The sequence below is a fragment of the Pantherophis guttatus genome, chromosome 5 (assembly GCF_059756535.1).
Source record: "Pantherophis guttatus breed Tessera chromosome 5, ASM5975653v1, whole genome shotgun sequence".
Taxonomy (NCBI): Eukaryota; Metazoa; Chordata; class Lepidosauria; order Squamata; family Colubridae; genus Pantherophis; species Pantherophis guttatus.
Window position 1 is genome coordinate 8,906,220 of NC_142067.1, and position 14,947 is coordinate 8,921,166.

A 14,947-nucleotide genomic window follows, 5' to 3' on the forward strand; every position below is an offset into this window, starting at 1 on the left:
CCAATGGGCGTCTCCCGCGCGCGGGCCCCCTTTCGCCCAGCCGCCCAATCCGAGGCGGGCCACGTGACCGGCCCAAGATGGCGGCGCCCGAGGGCGGCGTGTGACCCCAGGCGAGCCGCGAGGCGACCTCAGCGCTTCGCGAAGCCGGAGCGGGTTCGGGGGAGGCCGAACTAGGAAAGACACCCCCACCCACCCACCCCCTCCGTCTGACCGGCTAGCAAAACAAAAGAAGCGCCTATAAAACGTAGGTGGAAGCTGCTGGGAAAGAAGAGTGGGGGGCGGGGAGGCGCGGATGGGAAAACTCCGTTGTCCCCTGTCTCTCCCCTTCCCCCCCCCCAAATGGGTCGGTTCTGGTCAGTAACAGAGTTGGAAGGGACCTTAGAGGTCATCTAGTCCAACCCCCTGCTCACGCAGGAGGAGGAGACCTGTACTTAGGGATTCGAACCCGCCCGACCTTTCTGGTCGACAAGCTCAGTGTCTTTGCCGCTTGAGCCACCTAGTCAGGTTTGGACTAAGGGGCCCTTTTCTGTAACAGTAACAGAGTTGGAAGGGACCTTTGGAGGCCATCTAGTCCAACCCCCCGGCCTGATCACGCAGGAGACCTATACTTAGGGATTCGAACCGCCCGACCTTTCTGATTAAACCATCTGCCTGACTCAGGTGGCTCAGTGGTTAAAAAGACACTGCAGCTTTGTCGGTCGGAAAGGTTTGGCAGTTTCGGCGGTTTGAATCCCTGGCGCAGGGTCTCCTGCGTGAGCTGGGGGGTTGGGCTAGATGACCTCCAAGCTCCCTTCCAACTCTTGTTAACTGTTAGTGATGGACAAGCTCAGTGTCTTTAGCCACCGAGCCACCTTAGTCAGGTTCTTCTTTGTTGAAACCGGGAGGAGGCCTTCCGCGCTGGCTTCTCTCTCCTGCCAAACGGGCATTAAATTAAATTAAATTAATTAAATTAAATTAATTAAATTAAATTAAATTAAATTGGTGGGGGGGCTGGTTAACGTGGGTGCGATGCAGGAAATCGCTGCAGAAGGGAAGACGTGCATCTCTACGTAGCTCCGGCTTGGGGTGGGCTGCCGGCAGAGACCTTTCATTGCCCAGCTGGGGAAGGTCGTATCCTGCAAGCAAACCGCTAATCCGGGATTCCGACGCAGGGAGGGGTTGCGCGGGGGGGGCTGTAAAAGGGGAGGGCGAGGCTGCTGGACTAGGAGTCTTTTTGCTACCAACGAGAGGGAACTGGTTGCAAGCGCTGCTGCAAAACGGGGCGGTGGGGTTGGTTCTTTCTGCATCTGGCCCGACCTTCCTAAGTGCTGAAAGTGGTTGGTGGGTGGGTGGAAGGAAGGAAGGGATGGAAGGAGTGGATGGACAGAAGGAAGAAAGGAAGGAGTGAAAGAAAGGAAGGGATAGAAGAAATGGACAGAAGGAAGAAAGGAATGGATGGAACAGAAGGAAGGAAGGGATAGAAATTGATGGACAGAAGAAAGGAAGGAGTGAAAGAAAGGAAGGGATAGAAGAAATGGACAGAAGGAAGAAAGGAATGGATGGGACAGAAGGAAGGAAGGAAGGAAGGAAGGGATAGAAATTGATGGACAGAAGGAAGAAAGGAAAGAGTGAAAGAAAGGATGGGATAGAAGAAATGGACAGAAGGAAGAAAGGAATGGATGGGACAGAAGGAAGGGATAGAAATTGATGGACAGAAGGAAGAAAGGAAGGAGTGAAAGAAAGGAAAGGATAGAAGAAATGGACAGAAGGAAGAAAGGAAGGAATGGATGGATGGATGGGACAGAAGGGACAGAAGTGGATGGACAGGAGGAAGAAAGGAAGGAAAGAAGGAATGAGTGGATGGGAGGGAGGGAGGGAAGGATAGTAGGGAGGGAAATGGAGTTAACGTGCATGGGTTGTCTCTCGGGCTAATGAAGCACTGCAGTGTAAATCAGAGCACGGGAGTGTGAGGTCAGCTTCTGCTTCAGAGAACAACCGTCACTTATTAAATTTATATGCTGCCCATCTCACTCTTGAAATGACACTTGTTGCCCCATGTTTTCCAACCTGTGAGGTGCAAGAAGAGCCCAGGGGAGGCGTGAAGAATCTTTTAGTGACATTGTGACAATAAATAAGCCTTTCCCAAAATTTCCTGGCCTTGTTTTCAGTTTCCCTTGTGTTGCTCCCCTCTGGGAGGAGGTTTTGAAGTATTTCTAGCAGGACTACCAGATTCTGTAACAGTTTTGGTTCCCTATGTCATCTGCCTGGTAAACTGGCAAGATTCGTTTTCCTCGCCATGTACATGTATGCATACGAACTAGACTGTGTTGTGTGTCACACACATTCTTTGTGTCGTGTGTGTGTAATTTTGTATTTATTTAGTCATGTAGTGTATATTGGAGGGGTGACCCGTTGTATGCAATGAAATTTCATTTTAATGTATGCCTATTAGTGTACATTCAAAGGGACAATAAAGTTATTCTAAGTTTAAGTGTTCATTTAGGGGCTGGGATATGTAGGGGAAGTGTGTTGGCAAAAAAGTTTAGGAATGCCTTGGAAAAAAATTTCCCAGCAGTTTGAAGGCAGCTGTGATTTAGCATACCTAAAAGCATTGTGCATGTATTTTGCATCTTCAAATCAGTTTTAATTTTTATTAAACCTTTTTTACAGAATAAAACCACACAAATGGAAAGTAAAAGCAAAGGGGAAGAAAGGAGAGAGGGAGAGGCTTCTGATCTTTACAGTTTTCCAGCGTATATAAAAATAGATAGGAATAAAAGGGGGGAAAAATGAATGTAGGGCATTGGAGCAAAGTGACTTGACTGATTGATCTGTGTTTCAGGAAGTTATTAAAGTGAATTGAGACATTTTACAGTTCTTCATTTTCCAGCATAGATGGTTTCCGTTGTTTAAGCTTTAACAATAAGAAGAGCAGGATTTTGATGTATAAGAATTTACTAGCTTCTTTGTTGCTTTCTTGGCATTAGAGAAATAAATGGGCTTTTATCAATAAAACAATCTATTCAGTTTCTATATCTGCCAAATTTAATCAAATGACTCTGGACAGCTTTCACTTTAGTTACTGCTTTGGCCATTGGTAGTAACGAAAATAAAACCTACCTAAAAATGGCATTAATAAAATAATTATATTAAAAATAATCAGTGAAAACATTAATACACTCATTCCAGCAAATAAAATATCAGAAGGCATTAGAAACTTTTGATATATACTATTTAGCAGCAGCCCATGTAAAGCTTGCTAATTTCCATAGCATTGTTCCTTCTCTCAATTCATTACATATTCAATTTTATATAAATCAGGCCAAAATGATTTCCTTATCAAGAGGGGGATCCAGAAATTTTCCACATGCTGAAGGGGAAATAGAGCACAATAAATAATAGGTAAAATCTTCTGTAGTTTGCTTGGAGCAAGGACAGAGCACATATTTATATGGGATATTATGGCCCTCTGTAGTTAATACCCTTTACTGGAATGATAAGTCTTTGAAATGCTGTTTAGAGGGAAGGCACTGTAACATCAATCTGAATAGAGCGGGAAGGGACCTTGGAGGTCTTCTAGTCCAACCCACTTATCAAGCAGGAGAAACTATACCTTTTTGCCATCACGTGCCAAAAGCGGGGGGAACGCAGGGGGGGCGGCACGCACACATGCCCACACCCATAATTCAATGCGTCCCACCCCCCGTGCATGTGTGCATGACCCACCCACGGTCCCCCTGCTTTTGGCACATGATGGCACGGTGGGCCCGGTAGGCCCGTTTTTCACCCACCCAAGGCTCCAGAGGCTTTCTAGGAGCCTGGGGAGGGCAAAAATGGCCTCCCCCCCCCCCCCGGATGCCCTCCGGAGGAAGAGAAACAGCCTGTTTCCCGACTTCCGGTGGGACCGTTTTTCACTCTCTCCAGGCTCCAGGTTTTCTAGGAGCCTGGGGAGGGTGAAAGCAGCTTTCCCCACCCCCACGGATGCCCTCCAGAGGCCTCCGGCATGCGCGCTGGTGCTGTGCTAGGGCAACACTTGCATGCCCACAGATATGGCTCTGCGTGCCACCTGTGGCACGCGTGCCATAGGTTCGCCATCACGGGATTATACCATTTGAGACAAGTGGCCATCTAGTCTCTTCTTAAAAATATCCAATGATGAAGCACCCACAACTTCTTAAGTCAAACCGTTTCACTGGTTAATTGTCCTCACTATTGGGCAATTTCTCCTTAATTTCAGGCTGCTTCTCTCCTTGATCAGTTTCCATCCATTATCTTTTGTCTTGCCCTCTGGTAGCTTTGGAAAATAAGTTGACCTTCTATTCTAAGTTTGCATTCAGTTTTTTTCTTTTGTTTTGTTTTATTAAGGGTGTACCAAGAGGCAATTATATTTTGTGATAATTCAAAGAGATTTCTTTGGGAAAAGACATGCAACACCCTGTTTTTTGTAATAATAAAATGTTATTGACTCTACATCTTTCGGAAGTGCTGCAGACTGAACAAGAACAATGAACTTCTAAGCTATTCCTTACAGCACCTTAACTTTCCAGGTTCCTTCCGTGCTTTAAGGAAATCTATTAATTACTGAAAATCTAAAATGAATCTTAAAGCACTCTTTTTTTTTTTCAGGCTTGGGAAAAAGTGGAGATCCAATGCACTGATAAGAAGCATTACTGAAGCATTACAATTCCATTATGTATGTTCTCTTTTAATCCCCTTTATCCCCTCAACGCTCCAGAGATTAAAATGGCAGGGAAAGAATTTCTGGACCACCCTATGGAGAAAAAAATCAATAATCTGAGAAGAATCCCAGAAGGCAGCTGGCAGAAGAGGTTTGAAAGGCTGCCTCAGCAAGATCAGTGAGCACTAACATTTCCCAAATATCTGAATATTTAAATACAGGCGGTCCTTGACTTACAATCTTTTGTTTAGTGACCACTTGAAATGACAATGGCACTGAAAAAAGTGCCATTGTGCCACTTATGGCCATTTTTCACACCACCATTGTAGCATCCCTATGGTCACGTGATCAAAATTTGGTCGTTTGGCAGTTTGCACATTTTTATGACAATTGCAGATCATGTGATCACCTTTTGCGATCATTTGACAAGCAATGTCAAATGGGGAAGACACTTTACAGCTGTATTACTAACTCAACAACTGCATTGATTCACTTAACAACTGTGCAAAAAAGATAGCAAAATGCGGCAAAACTCACTTAATAGCTGTTTCACTTAGCAACAGAAATTTTGGGCCCAATTGTGGTCATAAGTCAAGGACTACCTTTTGACAGTTCTGTTTTCAAGGCACTCGGGAATCTGATAATGCAATGTAAATAATTAAGAAAAGATTCTTATTTTCTGAACCTCCAGAATACAGCTGAAAATACTGTATGGAGACCAGAATTCAAACTTACTGTCTCTGTTTGCCTCTTTTGTTTTATGGAAAGAGGATGTTTCATAGATCCTTTTTTAAAAACTCCTGAAAATTGGATTGAATTTGGGTAGGAAACTGTTGAAAATATTAATTCTCCCCCAAGTATACTGGAAATTCTGATGTAACCATAACCGTGCCCATCCCTCAAACAAAATAGTTTCAAAAGTGGGTGTTGAAAAAATAATTCACACCTGCTTTAGGAGGTGAGCAGGGCTGTGTCTGCTGCCCAAATAGTCTTTGCATTCATTACTGCTTCAGCAGTTCACCTGCACAGGTACGCATCTGTCAACCTTAAGGCTCACTCTGAAAGCTTAGAATAGTATAGAATCTCATGACATATTCCTGAGGACTAGCTTTATGAAAGATACGAGCAATCAGGTTCGTACAGTGGTGGCAATAAATGGATGCTGATTTGACAAAGGATGCTAATTTCAATAATGCTTTTTGTTTGCCTAAAAATGTCAGCCTTCCCTTAGCAGAAAGTAGTCTTGTTGCCACCACTGTATGAACCCGATTGCTTTTAGTAAAAAATGTACCCATCATGAAGCTAGTCCTCAGGAATATGTCATGAGATTCTATACTATTTTAGGCTTTCAGAGTGAGAATATTTGCTTTCCTTTTTTATTCTTTTGCTATAGCGTGTGGTGCGCTGTGCTGATAAACAGGTTAGTGTGGTAGTTCATTGGTGCTGGCAGTAGCAATAATAACCTTCTCTTCTTCTACAGAAATTTCTTCCAAAATGGAAGCGTCGCTCTTGCCCTCAATTCAAGTCTCATTGCCTTAATATCTAATAACTTATTTCGGAAGATTCTGCATGTCACACAGGCTCGTTATTCAGCGGTTGTTGCCATGTCCATAGTGCCACTCACCACAACTGCAGCTGCTTATGAGGCTGTAGTAAATCACTCTTTGAGGACAGGTATGTGTTTTAGACTTCATCCAAATCATTCAATAATTTTTTCGATCTCTGTAATGACTATTCTGATATTTCTGGCATGGAATAGACTTACCTTCACTGAGCCAGATTGGACTCCATCCTCTTTATTACATGGTCGCTTTAATAAATAACAATTTCTAAGTGGTGGTTCTGGAATTGGTTGTCAAAGTTTTCTTTCTTTTTTTTTAATTGTGCCCCACAAAACACAACCCATTTTAGTGAGTAGTGTGTAATAGTTAAGTAAGATCCTGGTACTTAACTGCTCCAGATGAGCTAAACCTTATTTTAAAGTTGTAACTCCAATTCTTATGAGTTTCTTCTTTCCATTCACTGCACTGTAAAATTCCCAGAATAATTTCCAACACATTTCACCTTTTATCATGCTTGGTTAGGGTCAGGGGTGGGCTTCAAAAATTTTAGCAAGGGGTTCTCTGCCCAGTTGCTGAGTGGGCGTGGCCATGGAGGGTGTGGCCTAGTTTGCCTCTTGCACCAGAGCTTGGGGAGGGCGTTTTTGCCCTCCCTGGGCTCCAGAGGTTTTTCTCGAGCCGCCGGGAGGGCAAAAACAGCCTCCCCAGGCTCCGGAGGCCGGAAACATTTCCGGCTTTCCCGAACTTCCGGTAGGCCCGTTTTTCACCCTCCCTGAGCCTCCACGTGCACCCTGCACTTACCTGCATCCAAAATGAGTCGCGTGGGGACTCCTGGAAGGGACGGGGTGGGGTGGGCAGGGCCAGCCAGGAATGGGATTTGGGGGTTCTCCAAACTGCACAGAATCTTAGCTTGAGGTTCTCCCGAACCCCTGTGAACCCCCAGCAGCCCACGCCTGGTTAGGATGCTAGAATGCCTTCCCGCTTTCAAAGGTTCTATTTTCAAAGAGATTCTGAGCAGCTTACAATATTACAAAAACAGAACTTAAAAACACAATTAGAAACGTAACCACCCAGAGAAAACATTAGAATTCATAAAGACTTGACAGGAGGTCCCCAAACTCCCTGTTCAGGCCTGTAAGGCAGAGTGATGCCTTAAGGAACTTGAAATATCCAGGACGCTAAGAGAGTGGTCATTGTATGTATCTTCGGTGAATGCTGTTTATTAGAAGTTGTGTCTTTTCAATAAATAACCGGGGGCTGCAACAGAATAGGCATGCTTCCTGAATCTCATAAAATGACAATTGTTAACTGACTGTACTTGAGAGCACCTATTCACATGGATAGAAATGAACGGATGCAAATGGACTCTCAAAATAGCCAGACCCTTTTCCGTGAAAATCCAGCACCTTGAATTGCACCTAGAAGCCATGTGCAGCTTGCCCAACAGCAATGATACATGGACATGACCTAAGAAGCTCCCATTACTGCTCTCAGACTGCTGCATTTTGGACCAGCTATAGCTTCTGGATAGTCTTCAAGGGCAGACCCATGTACAGCACCTTGCAATACTTCAATTGCCAGGTAATCAGATTCCAGTTGAGGATATTAATCACGTTTTTACATGAAGATGCACACTGTACTTTTTTCTATGGCTGCTACATTGTGGAGAAGTGGCATCTTTACTGAAGCTCTGCCTATTCCAAGGCAGAAGCATCCAATAGGATGCGTGTTTTCCAAAGCCATTTTATGAAACATTCTTTAAGAAAATGATGAAACTAAAGCAGCACTGGAAAAGACATAGGCAGCAAAATTCGGACAGGCATCAATGTAGTCTGAACAATCTGTTTTTCTGATAGTATTGCAACCAAACTAAACTGTTTTTTAAATATACAGAATTTTTCCTCTGATCCATTGTTTCTCAACCATGACAGCTTTTTTAAGATATGCGGAATTCAATTCCCAGAATTCCCCAGTCAATTCTGGGAGCTGAAGTCGGCACATCTTAAAAATTGCCAGGGCTATCTGAGAAAAAGTGACTGAAGACATATAAATCTGCATTCAGAATGGGTAGTTTGAAAAACTCAAGGCCCAAAAAATTAGGCATTTCCTTCAAATTTGTTTTGAGTGTTCTCTTGCAATGGAAATCTGAAACAATTCCATGTTCCTTCATGTTTTGATTAGGACCACCATCACCAGGTGATGGACATCCTGGAGCTACCTATGCAACCTACAGAAAACTAGCTAAGATATTAGCATTCCTGAAGGTGTGCTTCTGTAATTTAAAAATAATTAAAATAACCCTGGGCCAATTACTTTGCAGGCCATGTAGTAGAACTTGGCATGGACTACTGCGCTAATTTATGGTTCAGGGAGAAGGAAGGGGGGCAGGAGAGAGGAAGGGAGAAAGAAAGAGAGAGAGAGAGAAAGAAGGACGGAAGCAAGCAAGCAAGCACAGGAATTTGGGACACTTTAAATGTTCCAATGGTGCTTGGAACATAACATTTTATGTCACATGCTCCATACCTAACCTAATCCCACAAAAGGAACATTATCAGCATGCAGCATGTCCATTGCAATTTTTCTGGGACAGGATTTTAAACTACAAATACTAAATTCAGTTCATTCCATTATTGTTTCAGGTAAATTAAATTGTGAAATCTGTGCTATGGTGAGAGGTGGTTTAGTAGGAGCTGTCATGGGCTTTTTCTACCCCGTCATTCTAGCGCTGCCTCTGAATGCATTGCTGGCTACAAGGTATGTTTCAACCGCATTGTTCTATTAAGCACTCTTGTTAGCATTTTATTTGCAGGAACCAAGATTGTGTTCTCATTGATCGTGGGGCCAGCGGTCAGGAATGGGTTAACTCTCATCTGATGTCTATGGACTGAGTCTACAAGCTGTTAAGCTCCTCCTCTTCCTTCTGCTTCCCAGCTTTCAGACTTGGTCTGATTTGGACAAGACAGAGATTGCTGAGCTGCCCATTTCTGACCATTTACTCCCAAATTAGTGGAGTCTTTTTTCTTCTATAGTACTCCCGTTCATCTTGGTTGAGCTTGCCAGCGTGAAGGGTTTTGCACCCGAGCCCGCTGAAGGCCAATTGTTGGCATACAGAGCTGGGGCTCCCAGTGTTGGTAGAGCCCCACCACCACAGCGTGAAGGGCTCACGCCCGATACCGCTGTATTCCGAAAAGGATTACAGGAGCCTCCCAGCGTGGCTGGTAGCAGGCTCCTCTTTGTTTCCGGCGGGTCGGTTTTAGCCGACAGCTGCGCTTACGCCCACTGCTCGAACTGGTGCGTCTTCGGGAGCCTCCCAGCATCGCTGGTCGCAGGCTCCGGCGTTAGTCCAGCGGGTCGGCTTCGGGCCAACTGCCACTGAAGGCTGCAGGTAACGCGGCGTTCCTGTCAGCTGACAGGAGCACAGAGCGGCGTTTGTTGTTATTGTTATTTATTAACCAGTTGCTTGAAAATCAAATGTCTACGAAACTACGTGCTTTCAGTCTTATAAGCTTCCATTTTCCTGGAATTTCTGGGCATAATTCCAAAAATCCTGTTTATCCATTGCTTCGGTTTTGCGAGATAGTCTGTTTTCAATATATAAGCATTCATTGATGATCTTTCACTGTTTAAACTATGTGGGTAAGAAAAACATTGGGATGTAAGCCTTAATTGTATGTAATTATCCAACATGATCGTGTAGATGGTAGGATTCTGTACCTTCCTGTCTTTATGTACTAAATTATTTTCTTAATTTAAATGTTTTCTTCAACTTCATGAGAATATGGGTAGTCCTTGGCTCATGATGACAACTGGGATCAAAATCGCCTGGCAACAGCGATTTTCATAGTCCTGGCTGCTGCCATCAATTCATTAAGCAGCTTGCAATTCCCTACTTGAGGGAAGCCAGCAGAAAATGACGGAAATCATGACCATGGGGCATTGCAATGTTGTAATCTTAAGATGGGATCCAATCACATGGCCATGGGGATCCTGCGATGGCCAGAACTTGAAGACCTGTGATAAGTCCCCTAATTCAGCACCAACGTAACTTCAAATGGTCGCTGAACAAGTGGTCATAAAACAAGGACTACCTGTAGGGAGAGGGAACAGGGTTCCAGAATGTAATGAATTAACATTACAATTAAAACCCATTATTGCTAAAGCTTTACACCTAAATCTATACCCTTCTTTATACAGGTAGTCCTCAATTTATGACCACAATTGAGCCCAAAACTGCCATTGCTAAGCAAGTCAGTTGTTAAGTGAGTTTTGCCCCCATTTTACGATCTTTCTTGCCACAGTTGTTAAGTGAATCATTGCAGTTGCTAAGCTAGTAATATGTTTGTAAAGTAAATTTGACTTCCCCGTTGACTTTGCGTGTCAGAAGGTCGCAAAAGGTGATCTACTTGATCCCGGGACACCGCAACCGTCATGAGCCAGTTGCCCATTTTGATCACGTGACCACGGCGATGCCACAACTAAGTGTGAAAAATGGTCATAGGTCACTTTTTTCAATGCCGTCTTAACTTCAAATGGTCACTAAACGAATGTCTGTAAGTAGAGGTCTACCAGTACCCTCCTTTGAATAACATTATTCAGGGATGGTAAATTTTAGAAAGAAACTTGTCGGCAATTTATTTCCTTCTCGGTAGTGGAGTCTGTTTTAAACTGGGAAATGGGTCCTTTCTAACTGAGTGACAAAGCTGTTAATTCCTAAGTTATCGCAATCTTAGCCAAACTCTTCTTCATAACCTTTTCTCCCTCTTCCAGGTACTATACTGCTCCCTTGCCAAACAAAGACAATGCAGTGCGATTCTGGATCTTGCTTAGTAAACCGATTTTCAAAAAGATGAGATTTGCTGCTCTCATCCAAGTTTCTTTTGGCGCGTACCTTGCCTCAAGACACTACGACATATATCTCAAAGCGATCCGCATGCCTGAACCTGGAAGGGATCCCGAGGAAATCAGAGAATAAACCTTTAAAAGGGTGTTTAGCTTTTATTTGATTGGAGTTCTTTCAAGGTTTGGATAACTTCTGAACATTCTAGTATGGTTTGGGTCATTTATATATCAACTTTGTGAAAGTGGGAAAATTGAGACACCATCACCACTCCCCAATCCCAAGGAGAATCTTAAAAGGGATCTGTGCCGTACTGCAAGGGAGTAACCAACAACACTGGGTGAATGAGAAAAGCAACAACTAAACTTTTGGGGAGGGAAGTAAAGAAGTACTGTTGAAAAAGAAGCTATGTATAGATATACTTATTTATATAAAGTTTATAAATACACTTATCTACATATGTACACAGTGACAAATGCATCCAATACATAGAGATCCGTTCCAGTCGGGTTTCAGGCCTGGGCAGAGCACGGAAACGGCATTGGTCGTGTTGGTGGATGATCTCTGGAGGGCTCAGGACAGGGGTTGTTCCTCTGTCCTGGTCCTATTAGATCTCTCGGCGGCTTTTGATACCATCGACCATGGTATCATGCAGCACCGACTGGAGGGGTTGGGGATAGGGGGCACCGTACTGCGGTGCTTCTCCTCCTTCCTCTCCGACCGGTCGCAGTTTGTGTTGACGGGGATAGAGATCGACCTCGAGGCGCCTTGTGTGTGGGGTGCCGCAAGGATCGGTTCTCTCACCCCTTTTGTTCAACATTTATGTGAAGCCACTGGGTGAGATCATTCGTGGTTTCAGGGTGAAGTGTCACCTGTACGCTGATGATACTCAGCTGTACATTTCCACCCCGGACGTTGATGTGATGTCCCGGTGCCTGGAGGCCGTGCGGATCTGGATGGGGAGAAACAGGCTCAGGCTCAACCCGTCCAAGACCGAGTGGCTGTGGCTTCCGGCATCCCGATATAGTCAGTTGGTACCATCGCTGACTTTTGGGGGTGAATCGTTGGCCCCCACAGAGAGGGCTCGCAACTTGGGTGTCCTCCTGGATACACGGCTGTCTTTGGAAGAGCATATGACGGCTGTGGCTAGGGGGACTTTTTATCAGGTTTGCCTGATCCACCAGTTGCATCCCTTTCTGGATCGGGATGCCTTACGCACGGTCACTCATGCCCTAGTCACGTCCCACTTGGACTACTGTAATGCTCTCTACATGGGGCTCCCCTTGAGGAGCACCCGGAGGCTCCAACTGGTCCAGAATGTGGCCACGCAGGTGGTTATGGAGGCGACTCGGCGCTCCCATGTAACACCTCTCCTGCGCGAGCTGCACTGGCTCCCGGTGGTCTTCCGGGTGCACTTCAAGGTATTGGTTACCACCTTTAGAGTGCTCCATGGCATAGGACCCGGGTATTTACGAGACCGCCTTCTGCCACCGGTAGCCTCCCACCGACCAATACATTCCCACAGAGAGAGGCTCCTCAGGGTGCCGTCAGCCAAACAATGCTGGCTGGCGGCCCCCAGGGGGAGAGCCATCTCTGTGGGGGCACCTACCCTCTGGAACGAGTTGCCCCCGGAGATACGGCGGATCCCGGATCTGCGCACTTTCCACCGTGCCCTAAAGACGTTTCTGTTTCATCAAGTCAGGCTGACCTGACCTAACTTTTTTAAATTGTTTTAATTTTAAATTGTTAAAATTATGGGTTTTAATATAGGGGTGTTTTAACTGTGGGCCAAATTAATTTAATTGGATTTTAATATTGTTTTAAATTTTGTATTTTTTGTATTTTATCTGCTGGCTGTTCACTGCCCCGAGTCCTTCGGGAGAAGGGCGGTATACAAATATAATAAACATAAACATAAACATAGAGCCCTTCCTGGAGCACATGAAAAGCATTGAGCAATATTTCTAGTAATCCAGCATCGATTGTTGATATATATACGAGAGAGTTGACACAAGTATTTCTCGGTTATTTCCCCAATCCAGAACAAAATGGGGGCAATTTCATGTAAGACTCCAACAATAACTCAACCTACCCAGTGAAAAAAAAATGGTAACATAGCTAACAACATAGGCAGTCCTCGACTTAACGATCAGTTGCTTAACAACAGTTCGAAGTTGCAACAGACTTCCCCAGAGCTACTTGCAATTCATTTTCGAAATCCCAATGGCTGCACTCAACCTTAAAGATAAAGGTATCCCCTGTCCAGCTGTGTCCGATGCTAGGGGGCAGTGCATAAGGGAGTCAGCATTGTCTAAAGACGTTTTTGTGGTCATGCGGCCAGCATGACTATGCCAAGATGCACGGAAGGCTGTTATCTTCCCATCGAAGTGGTATCTAATTATCTTGAGTTTGCATGGTTTGGAACTACTAGGTAGGCAGGAGCTGTGGTAAGTAACAGGAGCTCACCCCATCATGCGGAGCTCGGCTCTCGAACTCAGGCTAGCTCAGCATCTTAACTGCTGAGTCATTGTGCCCCCTGCACACACCTCTACGGTCATGTAACTGCATTCTGAGCACTTGGCAGCTGGCTCACCTTTACAATTTGCAGTGGCTGACAATCCCATGACAGCAGTTTGTGCTATTTTACTTCCAGTTTCTTGGAGGTGACTGGGAAGGGGGGGGGATGCCCATTGGGGGAACAAATTCGCTCAACCATCCTAAGAAATGGTCACAAAATCAGACCCGGTCATGTAATGCTTCGACCTATGAACCACAACGATTTACAACCATAATTATGGGCTCTATTATGATCCTACCTTGAGGACTACCGGTAGGGGAATAGAATCATGCAGCTGGGGCTTTCATCAGAAATACTTGTGCGCAAGGAAAGATCTTGGAAGATCTCATACATCAGAATTCTTTCCTTAAACAAATCAGTTGATTAAGAATTATAAGTGTAGCTTCAAATCTGCTGGGATATACCTATTTCCAGGTTTAAATATCCACATTATTATTACGCAAAGAACAAGCAAGACGTTAAGTCTGTTTAGTAGCCAATCCAGTATTCAAAATACCACTTGCCCACCTTCCCAGTAAGTACTTCATCTATCCCATAGGCCACCATTTTTGCTAGTCACCCCTATTCACTCATTACTACACCTACTTGCCCTATTAACTATGTGTTTGGATAACATCCTTATAGCTACTAAAATGTAAGACAGGATGGCAACTCTTAATTCTCGAAAGATGTGCTGCTGTCAAATAGAATTATCCCACAGAGGCAAGGGTTCATTAAAAGCCTCAAGTACCTAAATTAACTAGTGCCAAGAGATACATCCTCATTAAAAATGAGTCATGTCCTCAGCATCTTTTTCAATGTGTGCAGGGCTGATGATGGAGTAGAAATTTTAATCCTGCAGCTAAGGCCCACGTGACTGTGGAGACATTGGCTGGGAAATCAGGACTGCATGAAGGAAATTGTTAACACTGTGGTATCAGGGCGAGATTTTCAACTGTTTTGCAAATCTGGAGCTTTCTCCAAAGTTGAAGTATTGAGACCATCTGAAGCAAACTGGCCCCCACTCAAAACACAGACCAAACCCAATCATTTCCGCTGCTAGCTTTTAGTGCCGCAGTACAGGAAGCTGTACAGGTAGTCCGAGAGTTATGACCCACAATTGAGCCGAAAATTTTATTTTTGCTAAGTGAAACGTTTTGTTAAGCGAGTTTACCCTGTTTTATGACTTTTCTTGCCGCAGTTGTTAAAAGTGAATAACTGCAGCTGTTAATAAGTGACTGGATTCCCCATTGCTTGTCGGGTCGCAAAAGATCACATGGACCTTGGGACATAGCAACAATCATAAATATGAACCAGTTGCCAAGCACCTAAATTTG

The 14,947-nt window shown here is 44.5% G+C and overlaps 1 protein-coding gene across 1 annotated transcript; it reads left to right on the forward strand.

The window, feature by feature from the left end:
• Window positions 1-22: 22 nt before the first annotated feature.
• LOC117657883 (transmembrane protein 126A) lies at window positions 23-12,976 on the forward strand. Its single transcript, XM_034406035.3, has 5 exons — window positions 23-244; window positions 4,606-4,835; window positions 6,138-6,331; window positions 8,856-8,970; window positions 10,984-12,976. The coding sequence occupies exons 2-5, from the start codon at window positions 4,675-4,677 to the stop codon at window positions 11,186-11,188; spliced, it is 675 nt and encodes a 224-aa protein (XP_034261926.2). The 5' UTR covers window positions 23-244; window positions 4,606-4,674; the 3' UTR covers window positions 11,189-12,976.
• Window positions 12,977-14,947: the final 1,971 nt, after the last annotated feature.